At 43.7% G+C, this 27,721-nt stretch overlaps 1 protein-coding gene across 1 annotated transcript in view; it reads left to right on the forward strand.

The window, feature by feature from the left end:
* The window catches only part of SF3B3 (splicing factor 3b subunit 3), a 2,130,119-nt gene that overhangs the window by 969,324 nt on the left and 1,133,074 nt on the right, over window positions 1–27,721 (forward strand). The window contains exon 24 of the mRNA XM_044079526.1: window positions 8,578–8,700. Coding sequence (XP_043935461.1) covers window positions 8,578–8,700 — 123 coding nt within the window. The remainder of the gene's footprint in view (window positions 1–8,577; window positions 8,701–27,721) is intronic.

The raw sequence follows: 27,721 nt of genomic DNA on the forward strand, positions 1-27,721 counted from the left end.
AATAAGCAACTAAAATGCTACAAGAATAAGCTTTTATTTAGGCAAAAAAGTTAAGTTCTATCCTTTGTACTGACCATGGGTATGTCGGCCTGTAAAATCTGATGTTTGTACCGAATATGTCCCACTTTGGCCATTTGAAAAGGTGGCAACCCTATCTGTTATACGTAGGCATGTTTGGTTAAAGGAACAAACTCTGCCTGATCATGTTAAAGCAAAGTTACTAGATGCACCTTTTACAGCAGGATGTCTTATTTGGGGTTAAAGCAGAAGAGGTTTTAAAGAAAATGGAGGATAAGGCAAAATCTATGCAGACGGTCAAAGATTTCTTACAGGTACAACCCCCACGCTTTCAGCAGAAATTGGCCAGCAAAAAATTGGTCCTTTCCAGCTTCTGACAGACCACAGAGGGGTAAATATAGACGCCCAAGGGGCAGAGGACAAGCACAAATCCCTTACAAACCTCGACAATGGGGCACTGCAACACAGAAGGGAGAAGACAGGTCCCAAACTACTAGAAGACAAACACAATGACTTCAACCTCAAGCTGCCAAGCAAAAATCTCTTGGCAGCTCCCTTGGGAGGAAAATTAGCATTTTGTTATAGACAACTGGCGCATTGTCACAAAGGACAAATGGGTCCTAGACATTATCTCACAAGGATACAGATTCCATTTCCACACCTTGCCAAGGATAAAAGGAATGCCAATCTTGCCACAAAATCAATGGGCAGAGGCACAAAAACAAATTACAGCTCTCATGGACATGAGAGCCATTCAGCTGGTACCTACACAGGAACAAGGCCAAGGATTTTACTCAAGGCTCTTTCTAGTCCCCAGAAAGGACAATGCTTGGACACCCATTCTGGACCTTTCAATTCTAAATCCAGTGTGGCTCTAAATCAAACCATCCACTCACCCACCTTCTTTCCAAATCCACAGAACAAAGGAGAAAGACTCCTGCATTCCTTGGATAGTCACAGGCAGCTACGTTACTACTTGGATAAAACTAAGGCTTTCAGAAAATCTGATCAACTTTTTGTATCCTATGCTACAGCATCACAAGGAAAGGCTATCTCAAAACAGACCATTTCCAGATGGATAGGACATTGCATACGTTTCTGCTACACCCATCATGGAAAACCAGTTCTTGCTAGCATAAGGCCCCACTCCACCAGGGCAGCAGCTACATCTACAGCCTTCCTCAGGGGGGTGCCAACCAAGGATATTCTGGAAGCTGCAACTTGGAGTTCAGTACACACCTTCACCAAACAGCATCACTTACCACTTTACTCTAAGACTAGAGCTGGCTTCACCACTGCAGTTTTGCAGGGCCTTCTAGCCTCCTCTAACCCTTTTTGACTCCACCTCCCATCCTTAACTTTGGGATTCCACCCAAGTGTGATGACTGCAGCAGGGTAACACAATGAACATAGTACAGATGTCCTTCAAGGATGCATCTGCAGTCCTTACAAATGGGTTGTCCTGTCGTCAGGCAGCCCTTCGGTCGGCCGGATTCCAAAGTCTGTGTCTGGCCTCGGCTGGTGTCGCACTTCACCCGACGTCATTGCGGCAGTTATTCGGGTATAAAGGCATCAGCCGACGCCATTTTCCTCAGTCTTTCTTGCCGCGTGGCGCCCGAAGCAGAAGCTGTTCGCAAGTGCCGGTCGGTCAGAACCAGAGATTGCTACTACCGAATACTTCTACTACTACCAGAAGACTTCTAAAAAGCTAAGTACCCCGTTGTGGACTCTTTCTTGCCTCAGCCGATGTCAGAAAAAGTGAATAACTGTTTAACTTGTGGGAAACAAATACCTCATAAAGATTTCCACTCTTACTGTTTGCCTTGCTTAGGCCCAGACCACGACGTAGCAGCTTGTCTAGCCTGTGCTTCTTTCAACCGACGAACGCTTAGACGTCGGTCGGAATTTGCTGAAGAGTTTTTCGGCTCAGATTTTGCTTACATTATGCCGTTGGATCCTCCGACAGCACAAATTTCTAAAAAACGCAAGGAAAAGGACCGACACTCGCGGTCCGCGGTTTCGCCAGCCGCGAGTGTCTCGGTTTCGGCTGAAACCGAGTCCACGGTTCTTCCTTCGGCCGAAAGCTTGCCTCTTACCGAGGCCTCATCCAGCTTGGCTGAATCTGCTACTGAAATCCCACCTGCTCTTGCAGGTACACAGGATTTATCCGATACTATCCCTTTGGATATTTCTACCCCTGCACGTGGAGCTGCTAGGCCTCCTGCATCCATGTCGATTAAGGCCTTTGCCAGGGCTAAAGCAGCAAAAACTGCCAAAACTGTGCCTGCTAAGACCCCCTCTCACAGGCCCAGTTCTAGTTCACAAATGCTTAGTCTAGCAGAGGATCTCATTTCTTTGATCCGGGGATCCCAACCACATTCAGACAGGGCCTCTCACCCACCTCCACAGAAGAGGACTAGAGTAGAGCCCCCTGAGCCAGTTTCTTCAGATGGTTCCTCTGATGAATCAGATAATTCAAACCCTCCAGAGGCCCCCTTTTCTCCTTATGAGGACTCTGATGCTGAAGAGTCCATTCCTTCTGCCTCTCCGCCTGAGGAATTTTCTTTTGGGGAAACCTTGCATGCTATGAGGGAACAATTTCAATGGCAGGGCCAGGACTTTTCAGACACTAGGAAAAGGCTTAGAACCTTCCTGCATTTGCCACAGCATAGGCCTTTAGCCATTCCTCCAGTACTTACTGTTGTGGATGATGCTTTTAATGATGCTTGTACTGCTCCTGATTCTCTTCCTCCGGCCCCTGCTAAGCCCGATAGGTACTACAGGGTCCCGGACACACATTATCATTTGTATAAGGCTCCTTTTGCAGATCCCGAAACTATCTCACAGGGACCTAAGGCTGTAGCAGCTACCTCTGCCAAAAACCCCCTCCCCTCTGAAAGGGAATCCAGGTCCTTAGAGAGATGGGGTAAAAAAGTTTACACTTCTGCTACTCTTTCAGCTAGGGCCTTGAACTGTCAATTCCATATGATCCAGTATCAAGAATTTATGTTAGACCAGTTAACTAAAAAGCTGTCCTCAGATGAACCATTAGACAAAAAAATCTGTTCAGGAAATGGTACATAACATTCAGCAGGTCAGTAATCATTCCTTAAAATGCGGCTATGATGCACTGGAAGCTTCCTTTAGATCAGCCATGACTGGCACAGTGATCAGAAGGCATGCATGGTTGAAAGAACAGGCCTTACCGGATCATGTCAAATCAAAGCTACTAGATGCTCCCATGGACAAGATCAATTTGTTTGGCTCTCCTGCACAACAGGTGCTGAAGAAGATGGAAGAGAAGGCAAAATCTGTCCAGACAGTGAAAGTTTTCTTACAGGTCCAACCTCCAAGGTTTAGCAGGAATTGGCCCTCCAAAAATTGGTCCTTTCCAGACACCTCCAGAGCTCAGAGAGGCAGGAATAGGCGCTCGAGGCAGAGGTCAATCCAGAGGTGCCTACAGGGGACGTCAGTGGCAGGCTAACAACCAGCGAGGTACAGCCACAGATGCAGCCACCACCACCTCTACTACAGGACAATCACAGTGACTTGGCTCTGGCACCGCCTACCAGGGAACAACTAGAAGCACCCTTAGGCGGAAAGCTAGCCTTATTTTCAATAAACTGGCATTACATCACAGGAGACAAGTGGATTTTACAGACAATAGACCAAGGTTACAGGTTTCACTTCCATACTCTACCAAGGAAGAGAGGAATGCCAAACCTACCTCCAAATCAAAAGGCAGAAGCTCTAAAACAAATAACTCACTTACTAAGCATGAGAGCTGTAGAAAAGGTACCACCTATGGAGCAAGGACAGGGATTTTACTCCAGACTCTTCCTGGTACCAAGAAAAGAAAACCAATGGAGACCTATTCTCGACCTGTCCGCTTTAAACACATTCCTCATTGTCCCAAAATTCAAAATGCTGACCCTACAGCAGCTTCTTCCCATGCTGGGCAAGGAGTCTTGGCTGGTAACTCTAGATCTCAAGGAGGCATACCTGCACGTCCCCATACGACCAAATTGCAGAAGATACCTCAGATTTCTTGCAGGATCAGAGCATTATCAATTCTCAGCATTGCCCTTTGGCTTATCTACTGCGCCCAGAGTATTCACGAAATGCCTGGCATCAGTAATTGCTCATTGCAGGCTTCAGGGAATTCAAATTTACCCTTACCTGGACGACTGCCTGTTACAAGCGGACAACAAAAACAAACTAACAGAGGACTTGAAAAGGGTCATTTATCTACTGCAAGCCCTGGGATACACAGTCAATATAAAAAAGTCAAGACTGATACCTTCCCAAAGGATAACCTTTTTGGGTGCAGAACTGGACACATCAAGACAAATGGCGTTCCTAACAGTAGAAAAACAGGAACAACTCCCTCTCTACTTCTTGGCATTGACAAAGCAGAACCAGCTAACAGCAAGAAAAGTCCTGCAAGCCTTTGGTTACATGGCATCCTGCATAATATTGGTTCCACATGCCAGACTGCATATGAGAAAGCTACAGTGGTACCTAAGGAATTTAGGGTCTCAGCACAAGCACAGCCTAGAAACCCAAATTCCAATAATCCCATGCCTGAAACAAGAATTTCAATGGTGGGCTCAGGCCTGTCAATCAAACAAAGGACTGCCCTTCCACAGCACTCAACCAAGCCAGACAATCACAACGGACGCCTCAGACCTCGGTTGGGGGGCGCACATGCTGGACAAGTGCATACAAGGCTTATGGACTCAAGACCAGCTGCACCTACACATAAATCAAAAGGAAATGCTGGCAGTAAAACTGGCAATTCAGACTTTCAGACCATTTCTTCAACAAGGTCCACTGTTGTTAAGGACAGACAACACCACAGTTATGTGGTACATCAACAAGCAGGGAGGCACACATTCGTACCCTCTATGCCGGATGGCAATGGACCTCTGGAATGTGGCCCTGAGCTTCAACATCCAGTTACAAGCAATTTTTGTGCCAGGAAAAGAAAACATTCTAGCAGACATACTAAGCAGAACTGCCACGGATGCCCACGAATGGAAGCTGCATCCGGACATCTTCAAAACCATTACAAGACAGTGGGGGCTACCAGAAATAGACTTATTTGCATCCCCACGCAATCACCAACTGCAGAAATTCTGCACAAGGACGTACCACCCACTTGCTTGGAAAGTGGACTCCCTATCTTTCAGTTGGAAAAACCTGACAGCATATGCATTCCCACCACTTCCTTTGATGCACAAGGTGCTATTGAAAATCAAAGAGGACCGTCCAAGGATCATCCTGATAGCTCCAGACTGGCCAAGGCAGCATTGGTACCCATTACTGAGGAGCATGTCTCGGGAACAAGTATGGACTCCTCTAGTTCCCTTACTGTTAACACAGAACAACTACAACACCCTGCATCCAAACCTGAAAACACTGCAGCTGACTGCCTGGAACATTGCATAAGACCAAATAACCCAAATTTATCCCAAAGGGTTAAAGACATTATCTTGGAGGCTCGCAGACCTTCAACAAGAAAAAATTATTCAGCAAAATGGAGAAGATATCTCATTTGGAGTACTGCAAAAGGAGAGAATGTGTCACTGGTAAACATAGCTAACATCCTGGAATACTTGGCAGAGCTCTTCCACAACGGCCTGTCCTATTCTTCCATTAAGATTCATGCATCAGCTATCTCAGCAGAATACAACTTGGATCCTCCACTCTTCTCACATCCTCTGCTCAGGCAGTTTCTGAGAGGAATTAAAAATGTAAAACCACCTAGGAAGCCACCATTGCCAGCATGGGACTTGAACTTCGTGTTAGAAAAGTTGACACTCCCTCCTTTCGAGCCAGCAGCAACAGCAGAATTACAGTACTTATCACTTCAGCAAGAAGGGTATCTGAGCTACAGCCTTTAATGGCAGTACAACCCTTCCTGATCTTCCATCAAGATAGAGTATCCATGAGAACTAATCCTACTTTTATGCCAAAGGTGGTCTCCAGAGTATCTTTAAATCAAGCTATCCACCTACCTACATTCTTCCCCAACCCACAGAACAGGGGAGAAAGGCTGTTGCATACCTTGGATGTACATAGGCAATTACGTTACTACCTGGACAGGACCAAGAGCAATAGAAAGACTGACCAGCTACTGGTAGCATATGCGACAGGAATGGAAGGAAAAGCAATTTCAAAACAGACAATCTCTAAATGGATAGGAAATTGCATTAGATTTTGTTACTCCTACCATGGGAAGAAAACTCCAGAAAACATCAAGCCTCACTCTACAAGGGCTACAGCCACTACCACAGCTTTCTTACGAGGAGTGGCTACCAAAGACATTTTAGAGGCTGCTACTTGGAGCTCCGTGCATACATTTGCCAAGCATTATAATTTACCTTTATACTCCAGATCCCGAGCAGGTTTTGCCACTGCTGTTTTGCAAGGGATCTTAACTACACCATAAACTAATTTCTCAACCTCCCCCAGTTGGGCTATGGTATTCTACCCATTTGTAAGGACTGCAGATGCATCCTTGAAGGACATAGTACAGTTTTGTACCTACCATAAATGTAGATGTCCGATAGGAATGCATCTGCAGTCAGGATTACCCACCCTCCTTCCCCTCTGTGGTACTCCTAGGGTATTTTGCCCATCTTATAGCTAGCTGGGGGAATCTATTATGGTGTATTTGTTTGTATATATGTACATACATGCTTATTTTTTGTTTGCTCTCTACTATTTGGAACCATTTGCATTTATCCAAATTTAGCCTTCTTAGAGGGCTCCTGGCATCTGGGGCAAGAAACACTGAGGAAAATGGTGTCGGCTGATGCCTTTATACCCGAATAACTGCCGCAATGACGTCGGGTGAAGTGCGACACCAGCCGAGGCCAGACCCAGACTTTGGAATCCGGCCGACCGAAGGGCTGCCTGACAACAGGACAACCCATTTGTAAGGACTGCAGATGCATTCCTATCGGACATCTACATTTACGGTAGGTACAAAACTGTACTTTTTGTACCTACCATAAATGTAGATGTTCGAGTGTATATCCTGCTGCAGTCCAGGTTACCCTCCCTCCATCCCCTCTGACCTAAATAAAACCTTTCAATATCTTAAAATTTGATACAAACTCTGTGGTGTATTTGCTTATAGCTGGAGGGATGTTTTGTTTGTGCTAAGCTTTTATTATTGGTACTATCTACTGACCATCTTTTGGGGGGGGGCACCTGACATCTGGGGCAAGAAAAACTGAAGAAAATGGCGTTGGATGCCTCTTGTATACCCCTGGCGCACTGATGTCAGGGAAGAAGCGACAGCAACTGACGCCGGACCAAGACTTTGGAATTCAGGCCAACTGCGGGACCGCCTGACGACAGGATAACCCAAGTGTGATGACTGCAGCAGGGTATACACTCGAACATCTACATTTATGGTAGGTACAAAACTGTACTTTTGTGGTCATGTACAAATTTTGGTTAGCTGCTACTTTGTGCTCAGGTATTTTAAAAGCACTGCCATTGACATTTTTCCAGGGCTGCATAAATAAATTCAAGTGCTGTTGGAGTAATGGGGAACACCGCACCAGGTGTCCCCGTCATGTGCAGATACTGAGTAGGCTATCAGAAGAGGCTTCTGGTAGCAAGAGGAAGGTTAACATCTGTAGGCCAGTCTCTCCCTACAAAGAATCACAGTTTGTGTCCACATCATGCCTGAAGCCAATTATTGGGCTAAAAACTCTTAACTTGTATGTAAGAGGAGTACATTGACATTGTGTATGCCCACTTCCATGCACACAGTATAGATATTTTGTGTATAATATTTCACACAAGGGGAGGTATTAGTGTGGCCACTGAACTTTTCATAAGGTGAGATAAAGTAGCACATTTGTTACAGTGCTTCTCTTGCTGTTTGTTATTGTATTGTTTTCAGTTCTGCTTCTTTGCCTTTATAGCTGTAGTGGAGAGAAGGGTTACTGGGTTATCTTACTACCTTGCCTTCCTGATGGCAGGTGATATAGTGACGTCAGTGCAGCTAACACGTGTCTTTTTCCACAAGTATATCCTCTAATAAAGAAAGATAACTTGTCCTTGCCCAAAAAGCTGTTTGGGCTGGTTTTCAATTGTTAATCTGCACCAAGGGTTGTAGCCATCCAGAAGAGAGGTGAGTTTGCAGAGCAGTATCCAGTCATTATTCTTTTCCCTACCTGCCACCCCTTCGGCATCCATTCAAGTACTCAACCGACAGCTGGAAACATATTGTAATAAAAACATGTGTGAGTGCATATAGATAGATGAAACAAGCTTGGGAAATGGGCAGTACCACTGCATTTCATTGTGATGATTGAAAGATCCAACTTATGTACTTTTCCAGAAGAAATAAATTCAATTTTGGTAACTACTGAGGCATGCATCACTACTGTAGTTACTGTCAGAAATGCATATTTTAGTGCATCTTGCAGCTTATATTGGTTTGATATATTTCTCCTGCAAAATTAGAATTTTTCTTAACATTGGCATTCATTTTTGTTGGTTATTATATTGTGTTCTTTGCATTTCTTCCACTAGAACGGAGTATTGCTGCGAACAGTTCTGGACCCAGTCACTGGTGATCTTTCAGATACCAGAACAAGATACCTTGGGTCACGGCCTGTAAAGCTGTTTCGTGTCAGAATGCAAGGACAGGAAGCAGTAAGTTGATTTTTTTCCCCCCATATTTTGCATTTGTTCTCATGCTTGCTTTTGAATTGAGATGAGCTGGGTGTATCTGAATGAACCAGGGTTCCACTTACTTGTACGGTGCTCTTCACTGAAGTAGTTTGTTTTGAATTGAGGTCTTGGTGTATCTGAATGAACCAGGGTTCCACCTACTTGTAGGGCGCTGTTCACTGAAGTAGTTTATTTGTATTTAAAGTTGACAAACTGAAGACTGAATTTATCATTGTTTTAATTCCAGGGCATTGGCTGAATAGTAGTGTTCTCTAAAGCCTGCTTGGCTTTCTTTTTCTGTTATGTATGCATTTGTTTTGTAGTTTATGTATCCTGTTTTGTTTTTTTGCAACTTGTGTGGATAATATTTTGTAATGTGTGTATGTATGTATGTATGCATGTGCAAGCATGCATCTGTGTGTGTGTAGATATAGATGTAAGTACATCTATCTATACACGCGCTCGCACACACATGTGTGTAGATGTGTGTGTGTTTATGTATACAAGCAAAGAGTAAAACGGTTACACAAAGTATTCAGTAAAAACAGCAAGAAAGATTCAGCCAAGCTCAAGTTTTCAGTATGTAATACCTTAAACTTCCTGTAGTGTAGACCCATGGGATATGTGCACTTTGACCCTTTAGGACTTCAGATATTTTTCTGGTACGCATTGAAAGCTATCCACGAGAAGGCCAGTGTGTTAAGAAGCAGATGGTGCCAATGTGCTAGTCAGTGTGGAGGACTTCCAAGATGGCATACTGAGCAAGCAGGTTTGATTAAAGGTTTCTTAGTGTGAAAACCGAGAATTTCTTTAAAAAAAAAAAAACACTACTAAAAGCTTTAATAAAATTCAGGTATTTGCTAGAAATTGTATAGCCTAGATGCTGGCAAAAGAAACTATTTGGTGAAAAGAATAAAAGCAGTGAGGAAAGGAGAAGAAAAGCTGTGGCTGGGAAAAATCTTGCAGATGTTTAGCAGAAATGGTTCACGTTTCAGGTTTAGTACTGGCGATGGTTTCCATTGACTTGGAGGAAAATGAAACGCTGAAAGATTATGTTAAAAGGCTAGAAACAAATAGAAGCTTTAAGTAGTTATTTGCATGAACTGATAAACCCACCCAGTAGGCATTGTGATGAGCTTGTAAAACTGCATTAATTGGATATTGAAAGAATGACTTCCTGAATGTGGAGCTTCTGAAGTTCTGAGTTAGAAGACAGAGAGCTGGAAGGCATGGATTGCAGTCATTTTATGAAAGTACGGATAAAGAAGCTGGACTGGTGCCACACAGCAAGATGTTTTAGTTGAGAGGGGGACTTCAGGTGTACGCTCCAAATCTTCCCATGTGAAAGCAGTCAGTACCTGTATTAGTAAATATGCAGCCATACCTGCAGATACGGCGGTAGCGTTGTTACCTCACAGCAAGAGGTTCTCCCGTTCGAATCTCGGCTGGGCTTGGGAGTGCCTTCTGTGTGGAGTCTGCATGTCCTCCCCGCGGTTGGGTAGCGTTCGAAAGACATGCGTGCATAAATGGGCGTGCCTTCGTTGAAGGTTGAGCGTCGAGTTGGCACCTCGGCGTTTCGTAAAAATCTACTGCCAGTCATTAGCAGATTGGAGTTCCGCTGTGGCGACCCCTTACCGGGAAAAGCCGAAAGACAAACAACAACAACCAGCAGAAAGAGTTGCTCCTGACATAACTGTGACAGAAAGGAACAGTGTTTTTTAAAAAAAAAAAAAAAAAAAAAAAAGGAACATCACGTTGAAGGAATTTAATTTGGAGAGGAAGAGGGCAAAATTTATATAGAACAAAGGTGATTTAGGATTACCAGATTCGAAGGGATACTTCAAAGCTATGCTTTTAAGGCTCATATACATAAGACAAGCATTAGTTTATAAACCAATGTGAAAGGGATGATAAGAGAATTGCAGGGGAGCCTCATGGCATCCCATAAATTTCAGGAGAAGTAAGGAAAGAGTAGGATTTGGATGCAACTCCTTAAGGAGAATGTTAACAATAGTACAGGACATTATATCCATAAAGTAGCAGAAAGTATTCTAAGAACTACACCAACATGAGAATGGAGAAAAGATACTGTCCCAGTTGAAATCACTGTTGCAGTATTCCTGTATGTGGATTGTCCATGCTGTCTGGCCAGGGTACCAAAGCTTTACCATCCCGATGTATGTCTGATGCATGATCTCATTTCATATGCTTTAGGGTGTATAGACTGACGTATGAGCATGGATCCCTAGACTATCACATCACCAGCCCGAATGCAAGTTGTGCATCCATCAGACTAATTGCCTTCCAGATAAGTGCCCTGGTGGGAAAACTTTCTTTTTTCTTGGTGCCATTTTGTTGAAGGTTGTTAGATGTAAGCTGTGAGGGATCAATGTGAGTGTGGTTGGCAGATTCCATACAAGGAATGCATACCAAGTGTCTCTCACTTGCTTAGGCCAGATCACAAATCTTACTCAATCTGTCAATCATATGTTCCCAAAACCCATAGGTCTAAGCTTTCCTCTCTCAAAATCTTTCTGAAAAGATTCTATCTTATGCCTTATAAGACACTATCTTATGTCTTGTATCTTATCTTGTGCATCTGGAGCATTTCTCACAGGGCCTCCGCTGAAAATTGACTTCATTCCAAGTCAGACTTTCCTGGTAAACAAATGTTAAATAAATATGTAATTAAATGCTTGACCTAGCCCAAGATGGCTGAATCTGCATCCTAGAATGTCGTTGTTTTGTTGAAGAAAAAGCTATTTGACGCATAGAATATATCCATAGTCCAGCGTTTCAAATTTCGATGTAGCTGTTGAGGTTGCAGAACCCATGGCATGCAAGGTTACCTCTCAGGTGCCCGCTACAGAGATCTTGTTGGAGGCCAGTATGGCTCCTAAGAACCTTGCATTTTCATCATTTTTGAGGGACATCACAGCATCTGACAAAATTTTAATTCGGGAAGAGATTCCAGGCTTTTTAATAGAAGTTAGACAGGGTTCCAAACCTCCTTTCATGCATTAAAAAACAAAAAAAAAATCAGAAGGCTAAGCATGTGGCCTCTCCCTCCACAGCAAGGAAAAAGGAGTGGGTAGATTTCAAACGGGGTTTTTTCAAAGCTGTTGCATCTTTGAAACCTCCCTCCTTTGGGTCTCCACGACCAGAGACTATTCCTCAAAAACCTGCCTTGGTTTCCTCCTCCTCCTCTTAAGAACAAGGCAGTGATTGTGACCATTCTCTAGACTGTTCCTCTCAGCTGCATTCTCCAGAAAACTCTCTCTTGATGAAGAGAATGCCCTGTCACTAAATTCACTTATTGAGAAAGCCTCCTCTGGGAGAGCCTCTTCAGAACATGATGAAACACTTCAAATGTCAATCCACTCAGATTTCTGATGTTCAGACAAGGTATTACAGCCTTTTGTAATGGGTACCCCTGCCCCTTCTTCGGTCCCTTCTGTCCTTGAGGCTTTCTAGGATGCCTTTCGGTCCACTTCTTCTGCACCAGATTCTCGAGCACTAGCTTCTAAAAGACCAGACCGGTTTTACAAGGGGTTTGATTACGTAAAGTACATATATAAGAATTCAGTGGAAGATCTCTCTGCAGTATCTCTTTCTCTCCTTCCAGGTAAGCCCTCTAATATTTTGCCCAGTGCCAATGCCCTACGTATGGACAAAGTTAGTAGTGCTAGGGATAGATGGGGAAAGAAGGTTTACACCTCTGCTCCCCTTGCTTTTAGGGCAGTTAACTGTCAAACTCAAATGACAAAGTACTTGGTGTGCGTTACATTTCTTAAAGTTAAGCTATACTCTTCTACAGCAGAGTCAAAGCAATAAATGCAGAGCCTGCTGTCCCAGGCCATTCAAATAGAGTCACAGCATTAAGTGCAGTTACGATGCTGTAGATGCCGCTCTAAGGATAGTTGCCACAGTATCCGTTATTTTGCAGATATGTATGGCTTTGCATTCGGACTGTCCCTGAGAACTTCAAATCAAAATTCTTAGATTGTTCCTTGGGCAAAGACTTACTCTTGATCCTCATGCTGCAAGGTTTGTTCAAAAGTGTCTACACCAAATTAAGGCTGTGAAAAACTGCAGAAAGATTGTACTCTCCTCGGTTCCTAGATACCCCTAGGAACTACCTATCTAAAACTTCATTCCCCATTATAAGGGATCATATGACACCTCAGAAACAAAGAAACCCCCCTAGGAAAGGTACTCTGACAAACCACATAGGGGACCTCCAACAGGGAGGTCTCCCATTGAAAGCAAAAATCTGTGAATACTTCTGCAGCACCCCTCTCCCAACCCTTAGCCCCTTTACCCTGCTTTTTCAAAGACTGTTGCTTTCCCTGGCCAGGTGGGGAGCTAGTGCCACAAACAAGTGGTTCCTGTTCATCATCAAGGATTGTGCCATAAACTGGGAAAATATTCCCTTCTCTGAAACCCTTGCCACAACCTCCTCACAACTAAATATCCCATCTTGTTGAAATTATTTAAAATCTCTTGCATCAGGGCATCATCAAGCAGGCGCCAAAGGACTTCATGGGGAAAGGGTTTTACTCCAGGATTTTTCTAGTGTTGAAAGAAGAGCAGTATGGGCCCATCCTGGACCTGTCTGTCCTAAACAGTTAACTTGAAGACACCTTCATATTCTTGCTGTCATCCTCCCCCAAGTTTTCTTAGTGTTATTAGATGTGAAGAATGTCAGCCAAAAAACTCTCTTGCTAAGCTTACTCATAGTGCCCCTCTCTCACCTCAGATCTTGTTTGCCACATATACTGTCAAGGCATGTCAGGCCAGCTCTCAAGCCAAGTCATTTAAAAATTTTTACTACTTTAAAATTTTTCGTTTACCTTTTGAAATTTCTAATTCATTAGTAGTTGTTTAGAGTTTGCTACCCTTGCTTACCTGTTTCAGTGCTTCTTTTCTTATTTTTTTACCAGGGTTTTAGTATTCTTCATACCATTATTGGTACATGCCTTCCTTTACCTCTGAGGTAGCCTCCAATACTATTGCTGGTATCCCTTCCCTCTCTTTTCCCCATTTCTTTCTTTACCCGTTGGGTACTTCTTTTTTACCATTGTTGGTAACAAAAAAAACTCCCGTTTCTTATGTGTTGTGTGTTTTGTGTGTGTGTGTAATTTGCTGATTGCTTCAGACAAGTTTTTTTGCTTTAGTATTGACGATGGCTGATAAAGGAACAACAGGCGTTAATCAATATGATCAGTGTAGCAGGAAAATGCCGAATTCAAATAGACATTTGTCCTCTGTTTACTGTCTTGGGGTACCGCAGCTGAAAGTTCAGCCCCCATGCGATGTATGTAAGGGCTTTAGTGCCTGTACATTCACTGAAAGGAAAAATAAAAAATTGATACTCAAAGGTCTCCTAAAAACTCCTTTCTTGGAGGCTATATACCTGAGACGGCAGGCTCAACCCTTCCTAAAAAGGAACATAAAAAGAGTAGCCATTCTGTACCTTCCTCTCCACATATTAGTGGCTCCCAAGTCTGTTACATCTACAGAACCAAAGGCAAAACTTCCTAAAGTGACACCAGCAATCTCCTCACCAGGGCCTCAAACACCTTCTACGGTGCCGTCCTCGGAACCAGGGCCTCAGTCATTTACCACAATACTGTCCTCTGCACCAGTGCCTCAAGTACCTACTACGAGATCAGTAGTGATTACAGAACCACCCAAAACTACTTCTACCATACAAACTTCTGCTACAGTACTGATGCCCCTTTCAGCACCAAAAATAGTATTCCCATCTCAGTTCACTACCCCCCTCCTATGCAACTTACTGGTCCTTTGCCCATGGTGCTGAAAGATGAAATACTACCTCGGACCTGTTACTCCCTGCCTGCAGACACACTTTTTTGGACAACAGTGCAGTCCTTTTCTAGAAACCCCTGATCCTGTGTCTGGGATGTCAACCCACTCCTCCAGGAGCCTTTCGGAGTTCAACATAGTGAGACTAGTGGATCACCTCCTGGTGGCCGAAGGAATCTCATCTCCTTTCAGATCCTCCCTCCCACCCGGAGCCAAGGAATTTTCTCCACAGACTCCGACATATATTCCTCGACACTGACACCTGTCTTGGTACCAGCTTCTTTGGTTCCATTGGTAGACCTTACCATGGCTCCAGAGTTTACCCATGGCAAACAAGAAAAGCAACCAAAGGAGTAGTGCACACAGTATTTATTCAATGAAGCGCTTTTCATCTGATTAGTAACCAGGACTACTTCAGATAAAAATGTCTAAAAACATCCCTACTTAAATACAACTTCAGTAGCGTCACATGATCAAATTAGGGTAATAACTACACACTTCCCTCCAAAAATTTAGCCCTCTGTGTGCTTGAAAACATTTAAAACTATATCAACTAGAAATAATTTCAAAATACATTCAAAATACGTAGCAGCACAATAACAAAATTCTTGTGATAGCTCTATAACAAGTTAGTGTTACCTTAATTATTTATATATATATATATATATATATATATATATATATATATATATATATATATATATATATATATGTTTGTAGGGAAATGCATACCCTTTATCTTAAACACTTCAGTTTTAAAAGACCTAAAATAGAACACATCTCGTTTAATCCTGGGTAGCAACAAGCATTTAAATGAATTTGCCACATCAATTAGTTTTTCTAATAATAAAGAACTGGGTCCACCCCTGATACCCTGATATCCAGAGTGACTTGGTCAGTGGCCCTGAATTTATAAGTGTGTGATTAGAAGATGTGTGCCTAGCTAAGACATTTTCATGTTTGCCCATGTTCTTGCTATAAATGTGTTCATAGACATGTTTTTTTCAACTTAGTCTTGCCGACGTAGAAAGTAGGGCAAGGTTGACATTGGGCTTAGTACACAGTCATCCTAGACTTAGTTAAATTTTTTAGTTGTAAAGTATCTTACGTTTCTTATAATAAAGCTTTGGCTTGTATCCATGTATTTGCAAAACCTACACATTTCACACTTGCACATGCCTGGAAGTCTCACTGAACAAGGGTTGCTTTTTTCCACAACAAATTCTTCAGGTTGCACCCCCTCCTAAAAACCACTGAGGGGACGCTCCCCTAACTTATTTAACAGGTCTAGGTCAACCATCAACAAGTTACAATTTTTGTTCCGAATGTTTTTGATGTCTAATGCATCCATACTAACAGTTATGATGAAACTCTATGAGAACTTGTTAGTGTTCATAGTGTGGCAAACTACATTGGTATTGCCATCACTTTGGTTTAACTCAACCTGCGTGTCACTATGCACTCTTACTTCTCAGTAGTGGTTTATAAAAACCTCTGTTTCTTTTAGATTATACTTCTTCAGTTAACTCCTGTATCAGTGAGTTAGGGTAACCCTTCTTGAGGATCATATGCCCCTCAATATTGAACATTCTTCCACAAATTCTACCGCTACTGAAACCGTCCTTGCTGCACTTAAGTTGGCCTTTGATAACTGATAGTTTCTGATTAAACTAGTGGGAGCTGGTATAATGCAAGAAGGCATTCATATAGGTACTTTTTCTTTAAATCTTGGAGAAGAGTTTCCCATGGATTCTGTCTTTCCTCAGGTCACTAAGTATGCCACATTGTCTTGGTGAAAAGTGTAAGGAAATAAAAACTAGTTGTGTTGTTGAAATACCTAATTTTAAAGCATCTCTTTAGTCTCCATTAAGGATGATAAAAATGTCATCCAGGAAGTGCGTGTAAAAATAAATCTGTTCATTAATTTCTCTCTTCTTTGTAAGATTTTTATAAATAGATTTCATTAACAAAAATGATGCAATTGTTAGTCAATATAGTATCCAATAAAGTCTTGACTAACGTAACTTCTGTTTGTGGTGCACCCCTCAATCTCAGCATGTGTGAGACCCATTCAATACCTTCTACATGTGAAATTGATGTATATAATTCCTTAATGTCAATTGTTAGAAAGTTATACTCTCCTTTAAATTCTAGTTCATTTAGTCTAGACAAAAAGGACCAAGAATCTTTACAAGTTTGTGGTTCTTGGCCATTGTATTTTTTCAGAATAGTGTCTACGACTTTAGCACTAGAATAAGTAATAGATTGCCTGGCATCCACTAATGGCCTCATAGGCGGGTTGACTAGACTTTTGTGGATTTTTGGGATGCCAAACAGAATAGTTGTTCTTGGGACTAGTAGTTGTAAAGGTTTACATCTATAGTTGCTTCAGTGAATAAGTCATTGAAATTAGACTTAATATGTCTGTATGCTGTATTAAGCTCATTTGAACTAACTTTTTAGTAAGTCTCCGTCATTAATACCCGTTTCATTTTCTGCGTATACTTATTTGAATCCGTCAGTACCATCCCACCCCTCTTGTCTGGTTTCATCATCCTGAATGGGAGTTTATGTAAATCATTCAAGGCTGCCCATTCAGATCTTGACGCATTATAATTATTTATGTGTATTGTTTGTTTTTTATTCTCCTTATCAAGTGATCTGATGTCCATCTCACACATTCGGTCAAACAAAGCAATCAGCGGGTGTGTAGGTGGGCTAAATGTATTAAGAATCTTAAAGCAGAATCAGGAAAGTCATTACCAAGAAGTACAGCTAGATTGAGTTTCCTTATATACATTTTAAAATCCATTAAAGTCTTAGTAGTGTCTGCAAAACGTGCAGGCACAAAAGTCAAATCTCTTAGCTAATAGTTCAGCCAACGCAGGTTCAATCTCAAGTGTTGAGTAATTATACACTTTAAAGTCACCGTATTCATTTGTAATAACAGTACATTTTTCTCTACTAAAAAATTGTTGACAGAGAAAGTTGTTCACTCCCCGCGTGTTGTAATGGTGTTGTTGGTTCTGGTGACCTGGGTTGTGGTTGGTAGCTCAGGGACTCTGAAAATTTTGAACATACTCCTGGTTAGTTGTGGATGTTTGTAGGTGAACATTGTTCACATTAGTATTAGATTTGTTACGCCAGTTATCGTTTAAGTTCCTAGTGGCTAGTGGTCTCTCGCTCCTTCTGTGTTGTTCAGAGCTGTTCTGCTGTCTCAAACTTGATGTTCATCGTGTTTCACTGTTGCAGTCATTACACTTGGGTTATCATGCTGGCAGGCTACCCGCAGTCGGCCTGAATTCCAAAGTCCTGGTCCGGCGTCTGTTGCTGTTGCCTCTTCCCTGACGTCAGTGCTCCAGGGGTATATAAGATGCAGCCGACACCATTTTCTTCAGTCTTTCTTGCCATGCGGTGCCCAAAGCAAAAGAAGTTCGCAAGTGCCGGTCGCCTGACTCCTGAGATTTTCGAAATTGAATTTCAGATCCGAAGTCTTAAATAAAGCTAAGTACCCCATTGGGGAAACTTTTTCTTGCTCCAGACCGATGTCAGTAAAAGTTAACAATTGTATTTCTTGTGGGAAGCAAATACCTCATAAGGATTTTCATTCTAACTGTATTCCTTGCCTAGGCCCTGACCACGATGTTGCTCGTTGTCTGTTTTATGCTAGATTCAATCAACGCACTATTAAGCGTCGGTTTGATTTTGCTTTACATTACTTTGGCCGAAGGTTTAACTATATAATGCCATCGGAACAACCAACGACCGGAGTTCATAAAAAGTGCAAGAACAAAGAAAAGGACAGGCATCCGAGGTCCAAAACCAATGATGAAGCCTCTTCTAGGCCAGTTGCCGGTTCTCAGTGAGGCGTTTTCGCAGCCCCTGACACCTACCTCAGAGCCACAGGCCGCCTCCGACTCCCACGTGGAGACAACTAGGCCTCTGGAAACTCAAGGTATTGGGCCTATGGGAACTATTCCCTCAGATGGGTCCGGAGCCGCTGAGCAGGCATCGGCTTCTGAGGGTGTTTTTAGACCTACACATGCTTACTATCAAGACCACTTCAGCAGCCAAGGCAAAGTCTAAAACACTTAAAGACAAAGAAACAAGTACAACATTCTCCTGGACAGTCATCCATGCCAAAGAAACAGATGCTTAAAATGGCTGAGGACCTAATTACTTTCATAGTTTCATAGTATAGTACTAGGCTATCTGCCCTGGGGCATTTGTAAGCCTAGCCATAGTGATGTGGCTTTTGCCACCCCATGAAATGGTACAAAAAATGTACAGAATAAATTTAGAATACTGTGCCTCTGTCTAGTAGTGACATATTGAAGGTCCCCTTATATAATAGAATTAGTTTGCTGTGCCCCTGTCTAGCAGTGACACAGATGTGACCCCTGGGGTAAACTTACGATCTCCCATCCCCTCATCAGGATTTCTCTTGAAGAGAGTCAGTGAGGGGCTCTGCCTAATACGAACTGGGATCTTGTTCCAAAGCATGGGAAGCCTCTGGGTTATGAATCTATCCCTCCAGCATGTCCTATTCATACTTGTGCCAAGGTTTAAGTCTTTAGCTCTCGTGGTCCTGATGGATTTGGATTTTTTGAGGTGGAGCATGTCCATCAGATCCTGATTGGACATGGCCTTGTACGTCAGGCAGAGATCACCTCTGAGCAGGCGGTATGCTACTGAATAGAGCTGAAGTTTCTTTAGTCTGGCAGAATAAGACATATGTTGGAGACCCTTGATCCTCTTGGTGAGGTACTTTTGTGGTCTCTCCAGCTGTTGCAAATGCCGGGTGTGGTACATACCAAATGGGGCATTGTACTCAATCATGGGTCTGATGAGGGAGGAATATAGGGATACAATGACATCCTTGGATCTGGATGTGAATCCCTTCATGATGAGGTGTGCAAGGTAGAATGTTTTTCTAACCACTTTGGCAACGTGGGTGTCATATGAGAGGTCGCTGTCGACTTGGGTCCTTAGGTCTCTGATTACTTTTTCCGTACTCAATGGGTTGCGGTCTATGTGATAATTTGTGGGTACTTTGTTTTTCCCAAAGGGGATGACTATACATTTTTTGGCATTTAGTTTAAGGCCGTGACTCTGGCACCAGTTGTCCGTTTCTGTGAGGCCTTTTTGTAGGATGCGTCTCTCTGCTGGTGTATCGACTATGGCGCCTAGTTTGCAGTCATCTGTGAACTTTATCAGCCACAGCCCTTCCATGTTTGCTTTAACATCTGAGAAATAAATGCCGAACAAGAGGGGTCCCAGGACAGATCCCTGTGGGACACCACTTGTGACTGGCTTTGAGTCTGACATTGCTCCAACGATTTTAACTTTATGGGTTCTGTCCTTTAGCCAGTTTGCAACCCATCTAGTGACATAAGGGTTTACTTTTAAGCTGTTGAGCTTATCTATGATGCCTGAGTGGGGTATTGTGTCGAAGGCCTTAGCCAAGTCCAGGTATGCTGTATGGACTGCTTTGCCCTCATCAATGGCTCTAGTGACTGTTTCAAAAAAGTCAATCAGGTTTAAAAGGCAGGATCTTCCCTTTTACAAAGCCGAACTGGGTGGGGTCAAGTGTCTGTAGGTCCCCTATGTCTCTGAGTTCCATAATGATTCTTTCCATGGCTTTGCAGACCAGGCTGGTTAAGCTTATGGGGCGGTAGTTTCCAGGGTCTGTAGAGGCACCCCCCTTGTGGAGTGGGACCACTGTTGCTGTACGCCAGTGTTCAGGTACATATCCCAAAGTAAGGCTAAGGTTAAATAGCATTTTTGTGTGTGGGTTTAGCTCCTCTTGGAGTTCACGTAACACGCAACCCGGGATACCGTCAGGTCCCATTGATGCTGTGTTTTTTGCTTTGTTTAGGGTGGTTCTCACGTGGAGATCTGAGATGACAGGGAGATTGCATTCAGCTGGGATAAGTATTTCTTCTTTTGGGGGTGAGGGAGGGGAGAAATTTGCTTCATTTGTTGCTACTAACCTGGAGGTGTGGGTGTCCTTGATGAATATGGACACTCACCCTCCCTTTGTGGTTCGGCCCGGGTTTTGGGGCCGAAAAGCATGATACGAGGTATAGCCTGGTAGCACTGGGGGGCTCTCAGGAGCCTTGAACCAGGTTTCAGTTACTGCACAGACGTCTATGTTCTCCATGCTGAGGAGTGCATCAAGTGCCTGCATCTTGAGATTTAGACTTCTGGCGTTGAGCAGCATTACCCTTAGTTTTTTTCCATTTTTGTTTTCTAAGGAGGTGGGTTTGTCTTTTGAGCCTTGCCTAAAAAAGGCACTATGGGGGTGGCAAGAGCCTTAGCCAATATCCGGAAGCCCAGTGGTGACAGGTATAAGCCATCCCCTTGCGAAGCAGCGTGGCTTGTCCAACATGTCATCCCAGGCAGACAGACATTGGATCCCCTTGGAATGACACCAGTACTTGAGACAATTGTTAAAGCTGATCATCTTGTCTTTGTGTTGTGGTATCATTCTTGGTGAGGGCAAGATGCTGGTCAGGGTCAGGGTCATACCAGCCTGGGCTACATAATCGGAGAGCTCCTCTATGTCTCTTTTCATGTAGTCCAGGGAGGTACGTCTCAGGTCATTCACACCAGCATAGACAATGACGGCGTCATATTTGTACTTGCTTTGGAATGACTTGAGTGCGTGTGTTATGTGGCGGATCCTAGCTCCCGATAGACAGCTCACAGTCACCTTCTTGTTCAGCCAGGTCAGCGGGACATCAGTGTGTCTGACTATAGAGGTGATCAGGGGTTCCCATCCCCCTCCTGATAAAAGGCCTAGGCAAGACACTGACTATGACTTCTCTGACCAGGTTTCTATTTCTTCTGATTCCTCTTCAGAACAGGGATATTCTCTTCCTCCCTATGAGGACTCTGATGCTGAAGAATCTATCCCTTCAGCTTCTCCTCCTGAGGACTACTCTTTTGGGGAAACCCTGCACACCATGAGGGAGCATTTCCATTGGGAGAGCCAGGATTATTCAGAATCCAAGAAAAGGCTCAGAGACTTTCTTTTATTGCCTCAGCACAGGCCTCTTGCTAGCTCTCTGTGCTAGATATTGTTGATGATGATTTCTCTGAATCCAGTTTGTCTCCTGATTCTTTACCCCCTGCACCAGTTAAGCCAGATAGATACTACAGGGTTTCAGATTCACATAAATTTCTTTATAAAAACCCTGCTGCTGATTCAGAAACAATTTCTCAGGGTCCCAAAGGGGTCAAGGCTTCCACTGCAAAAAACCTTGTTCCCTCTGATAGGGATTCTAGAGCACTGGACAAATGGGGGCAAAAAAGTTTACACCTCTGACACTTTAGCTGTAAGGGCTTTAAACAGACAGTTTCAGATGCTTAAATATCAACAATACCTAATGTCTCTGCTAAAGCAGAAAATGCTTACAAGCTCTTAATGTCCTGAAAACAAGGAAATGCAGGATTTATTGCATGCAGCTGAATAAGTGGGAAAGCATACTTTGCAGTGTGGTTTTGATTCATTAGAGGCTTCTTGCAGAGCCGCAGTTACAGGTTCTGTCATGCGAAGGCATGCTTGGTTAAAAGAACAGAGTTTCCCCGATCATATTAAAGTGAAATTAGTGGATGCTCCATTACAGCATGATACTTAGTTTGGTGTTGAGGCAGAAGAGGTATTAAAGAAAATGGAGGATAAAGCAAAATCAATGCAGACAGTAAAGGATTTCTTCCAGCTTCAGCCACCCAGATTTAGCAGGAACTGGCCTTCTAAAAATTGGTGCTTTCCAGTGTCAGACAGGCCACAAAGAGGCAGATACAGACACCCTAGAGGCAGATCTTGGCCCCAAGGCTCATACAGACCTAAACAATGGGGTGCTTCAGCCCCCAAAGGTGGAGAAGACAAATCACAACCTTATAGGAAACAGTCCCAATGACTTTCAATTACCAATGCCAAGAACTTACCTTTTGGCAGCACCCTTAGGGGGAAAACTAGCACTTTTCTCACAAAAATGGCACATAATCACCCAGGACAAATGGGTACTGAATATTGTTTCTCAGGGTTACAGATTCCACTTTCACATCCTACCAAGGCCAAAAGGTATGCCAGACCTGCCACACAATTAATGGGCAGAGGCACACAAACAAATTTCTCCTGTCATGGACATGAGGGCTATTCAGAAAGTACCACAGCAAGAACAGGGGCAAGGATTTTACTTGGTACCCAGAAAGGACAAAGCCTTGAGACCAATACTGGACCTGTCTACTCCAAATACTTTCCTGGATGTTCCAAAATTCAAAATGTTGACACTGCAGCAACTTCTACCCCTGCTGGGCAAGAAGGCTTGACTAGTTACTTTGGACCTCAAAGAGGCATATCTGCATGTCCTAATCAGACAATCTTGCAGAAGATACTTCAGAGTCATAGCTGGCTCAATGCATTACCAATTCTCTGCACTGCCCTTTGGCTTATCTACTGCACCCAGGGTCTTCACAAAATGCCTGTCACCAGTAATTGCATTTTGCAGACAAAAAGGAATTCAAATATATCCCTACTTGGACGACCGCCTTATTTAAGCAGAGAGCAAGGACATTCTACTAAAATATCTGGCGTTTGTAAACATATTACGAATTTGCCTAGGGTACACAGTAAACTAAAAGAAATAAAAACTAGTGCCCTCTCAAGAGATAATATTCCTGGGTGCAAGCTTAACTACAACTGCCCTGATGGCTTATCCTCACGCCAGACAAAGGCAACTGACTCATTACTTTCAGATGATGGCAACAAAGACCCAGCTACCTGCAAGAAAAATTCTGCAGGCTTTGGGCTTCATGGCATCCTGCATCCTGCTAATTCCATATGCAAGACTGCATATGAGGAAGCTACAATGGCATCTAAAAAGTGTTTGGACTCAACATTGCCACAGCCTGGAAACATTAATAACTCTTATTCCCTGCCTGCAACAAGGGTTTCGATGGTGGGCACTGGCCTGCCACCACAACAAGGGACAGCCTTTCACTTTACTCATAGCCAGGCAAACACTAACAGATGCATCGGGTTATGGCTGGAGGGCACACATGGCAGGAGAATGTATTCAGGGCACGTGGCCCGCAGACCAAATGCATCTTCATATCAATCTAAAAGAGATGCTAGCTGTACAGAATGCCCTGACGGCCTTCAAGGATCTACTACATCCAGGACAACTATTGCTAACGGACATTACTGCAGTCGTGTGCTACATAAACAAGCAAGGGGGCACACATTCCTACCCCCTCTGCAGGCAAGTCATGACTTTGTGGAACACAGCACTGACCTATCAAGTACATCTGCAGACACAATTCCTGCTAGGAAAGAAAAATACTCTGGCAGACGAACTAAGCAGAAACCTCACGGACCCTCACAAGTGGAAACTAGGTCCACAAGTCTTCAGCATGATACCAAGGAAATGGGGATTCCCAGCATGATAACAAGGAAATAGGGATGCCCAGGCATAGATCTTTTTGCCTACCCTCAACTGCCAACTACAGAGATTCTGCACAAGGACTTATCACTCACAAGCATGGAAGGTGGATGCTGCATCATTCAGCTGGAAAACCCTAACAGTTTATGCCTTTCCACCACTGCCTGTCCTCCCCAAGGTACTCCTAAAAGTCAGACGAGAAGCCAAAAATGATTCTGATCGCCCCAGACTGGCCACGCCAGTACCGGTACCCAATCCTAAAGAGCTTGTCTCAAGGCCCAGCTTGGACTTTACCTCAAATTCCTCATATTCTGTCCCAACAAAACAATCAGATCCTGCACAGCCAACTCAGAACCTTAAATCTGGCTGCATGGCGAATAATATAACCACTCAGAACACACCTCTCTAAAGCAGTTATGGATGTCATTTTGGAAGCCAGGAGGCCCAGCACCAAAAAATCTTATGCAGAAAAATGGAAGAGATTCTGTGCTTGCAACCATGCACAAGGACTTGAACCGCTTGTTCCGAATATTCCTCAGATTTTACAATACCTAACTGAGATGCTGGACAAAGACCTATCCTTCTCATCATTTAAGATCCATGCTTCTGCCATTTCAGCTCATTACAATATGGAACCTCCTGTTTTCTCACATCCACTGCTAAGACAGTACCTTAGAGGGGCCAAAAACATAAGACCCCAAAGGAGAGCACCGATACCTACATGGGACCTCAATTTTGTCTTGGAAAAGCTCACACTACCTCCTTTTGAACCAGCCAATACAGCTGAGATAAAATTCTTATGGAAAACTGCTCTGCTCCTAGCAATAACTTCAGCAAGAAGAGTCTCAGAGTTGCAGGCATTAATGGCAGTGGAACCTTTTATCATTTTTCATCTGGACAGGGTTTCTCTAAAGACAAACCCAACATTTATGCCAAAGGGTAGTATCCAGTGTGGCTCTTAACCAAACAATTCATTTGCCAACTTTTTATCCAAATCCCCAGAATAAAGGGGAGAGACTTCTGCACTCTTAGGAAATACACAGGCAACTACGCTTCTATTTGGACAAAACAAAAGCTTTCAGAAAAACTGAGCAACTTTTAGTGGCATATGCTGCAGGAACACAAGAAAAGGCTATTTCAAAACAGACTATTTCAAAATGGATAGCACACTGCATTTGTTTCTGCTATGCGCAGCATGGCAAATCAGTGCCTAAGAATATTAGGCCACATTCTATCAGGGCAGCAGCCACATCAGCAGGCTTTCTCAGAGGAGTACCAACCAAGGAAATTTTGGAGGCTGCAACTTGGAGTTCAGTGCACTCTTTTACCAAGCACCATCACTTACCTCTTTACTCTAAATCCAGAGCAGGCTTTGCCACTGCAGTTCTGCAGGGCCTCATAGCCACTCCTAATCCTATTTAGACCCAGCCGCCCAACCTCAGCTTTGGGATTCAACCCAAGTGTAATGACTGCAACAGTGAAACACGATGAAACTAGTACAGTTGTGTACCTACCATAAATATAGATTATGTTCATCGTGTTACCCTGCTGCAGTCATCACACTAGGGTTATCCTGCCGTCAGGCGGTCCCGCAGTCGGCCGGAATTCCAAAGTCTTGGTCCAGCGTCGGTTGCTGTCACTTCTTCCCTGACGTCAGTGCGCCAGGGGTATATATATTTGCATCAGACCCATTTTCTTCAGTCTTTCTTGCCGCGCGGTGCCCGAAGCAGAAGCAGTTCGCAAGTGCCGGTCGGCCGACACCTGAGATTTTCGAAGTCGAATTTCAGATCCGAAGTCTTCAGTAAAGCTAAGTACCCCGTTGGGGAAACTTTTCTTGCCTCAGACCGATGTCAGAAAAAGTTAACAGTTGTATTTCTTGTGGGAATCAAATACCTCATAAGGATTTTCATTCTTACTGCATACCTTGCCTAGGCCCAGACCACAACGTCGCTGGTTGTCGTTTTTGTGCTAGGTTTAATAAGCGTATTATAAAAAGACACTTTGATTTCGCACGACACTACTTCGGTAGAAAATTTAACTACACAATGCCGTCGGAGCAACCGACTACCGGCGTGCACAAAAAAGCGCAAGGATAAGGACAGGCAGCCTAGGCCCAAGCCAGACTCCGAGGCCTCGGCTGGACCGGTCTCCGGTTCACCGGTCTTCAGCGAGGCTCCGACGCAGTCCCTGACCACCGCAGATCTGGAACCAGAGACCGCTTCGGAGCCTTTGGCGGAGAGTGCAAGGCTGACACAGCCATTTTGTTTAGCCCCTACTGACGACACTACAGAAAGAGATGTCGGTGCTGCAGAAACACCTTCGGTTTTTGAAGGCATTTTCAGACTGACGCTCACCATAAAATCGTATCCTAAGCTTAAGACTCCTATTAAACCTAAAAAGACTGCACTTCAGTCTCCATTTCAAGGCCCCATGCCTAAGAAACAGATGCTCAAAATGGCTGAAGATTTGATCCCTTTAATCAGGGGTTCCCAATCCCCACCCGACAAAAGGCCTAGACAAGAGGAAGATTATGCCTCCTCTGATCAAGTGTCGATTTCCTCAGGCTCCTCTGAGGACCAAGATTACTCCTTCTCCCCTTATGAAGATTCTGATGCTGAGGATTCTATTCCCTCAGCTTCTCCTGCTGGAGACTACTCCTTTGGGGAAACTTTACACACTATGGGGGAACATTTTCACTGGGAAGGCCAGGACTACTCTGACTCGAAGAAAAGGCTCAGAGAGTTTCTTTTACTCCCCCAGCACAGACCACTTGCCATCCCCCCAGTTTTAGACATTGTGGATGATGTTTACTTAGAATCCAGTTTGAACCCAGATTCTCTGCCTCCTGCTCCAGCCAAACCTGACAGATACTATAGAGTGCCTGATTCCCACAAATTCTTTTATAAAAGCCCTGTTGCTGATCCAGAGACTATCTCCCAGTGCCCAAAAGGGGCTAAGGCTTCTATGGCAAAAAATCCTGTACCCTCTGAAAGGGACTCCAGAGCATTAGACAGGTGGGGGAAAAAGGTTTACACACCAGCCACTCTAGCTATGAGGGCACTAAATTGCCAATTTCACATGCTAAAATATCAGCAATTTCTAATGTCTCCGTTAAAACAGAAAATGAGCACACTCACTCAACAGTCTGAATTGAAAGAAATGCAGGATCTGTTGCATGCAACTGAACAGGTCGGCAAACATACTTTACAATGTGGGTTTGATTCTTTGGAGGCTTCCTGCAGAGCAGCTGTCACACTGGGTCTGTTATATGTAGGTATGCTTGGTTAAAGGAACAAACTCTGCCTGATCATGTTAAAGCAAAGCTTCTAGATGCTCCCTTACAGCAGGATGTTCTTTTTGTAGTTAAAGCAGAAGAAGTCTTAAAGAAAATGGAGGATAAGGCAAAATTTATGCAGACAGTCAAAGATTTTCTACAGGTACAGCCCCCTCGCTTCAGCAGAAATTGGCCAACAAAAAATTGGTCCTTTCCAGCTACTGACAGACCACAGAAGGGTAAATACAGATGTCCAAGAGGCAGAGGACAACCACAAGCCCAATACAAACCTCGACAATGGGGCACTGCAACACAGAAGGGAGGAGAAGACAGATCCCAAACTACCAGAAGGCAAACTCAATGACTTGCACCTCATCTGGCCAAGCAACACTCTCTTGGCAGCCCCCTTGGGAGGAAAACTCGCACTTTGTGACAACGTGCCAGTTGTCTG

This window comes from Protopterus annectens, chromosome 8.part0, assembly GCF_019279795.1.
Source record: "Protopterus annectens isolate FY-2018-M chromosome 8.part0, PAN1.0, whole genome shotgun sequence".
Taxonomy (NCBI): Eukaryota; Metazoa; Chordata; order Ceratodontiformes; family Protopteridae; genus Protopterus; species Protopterus annectens.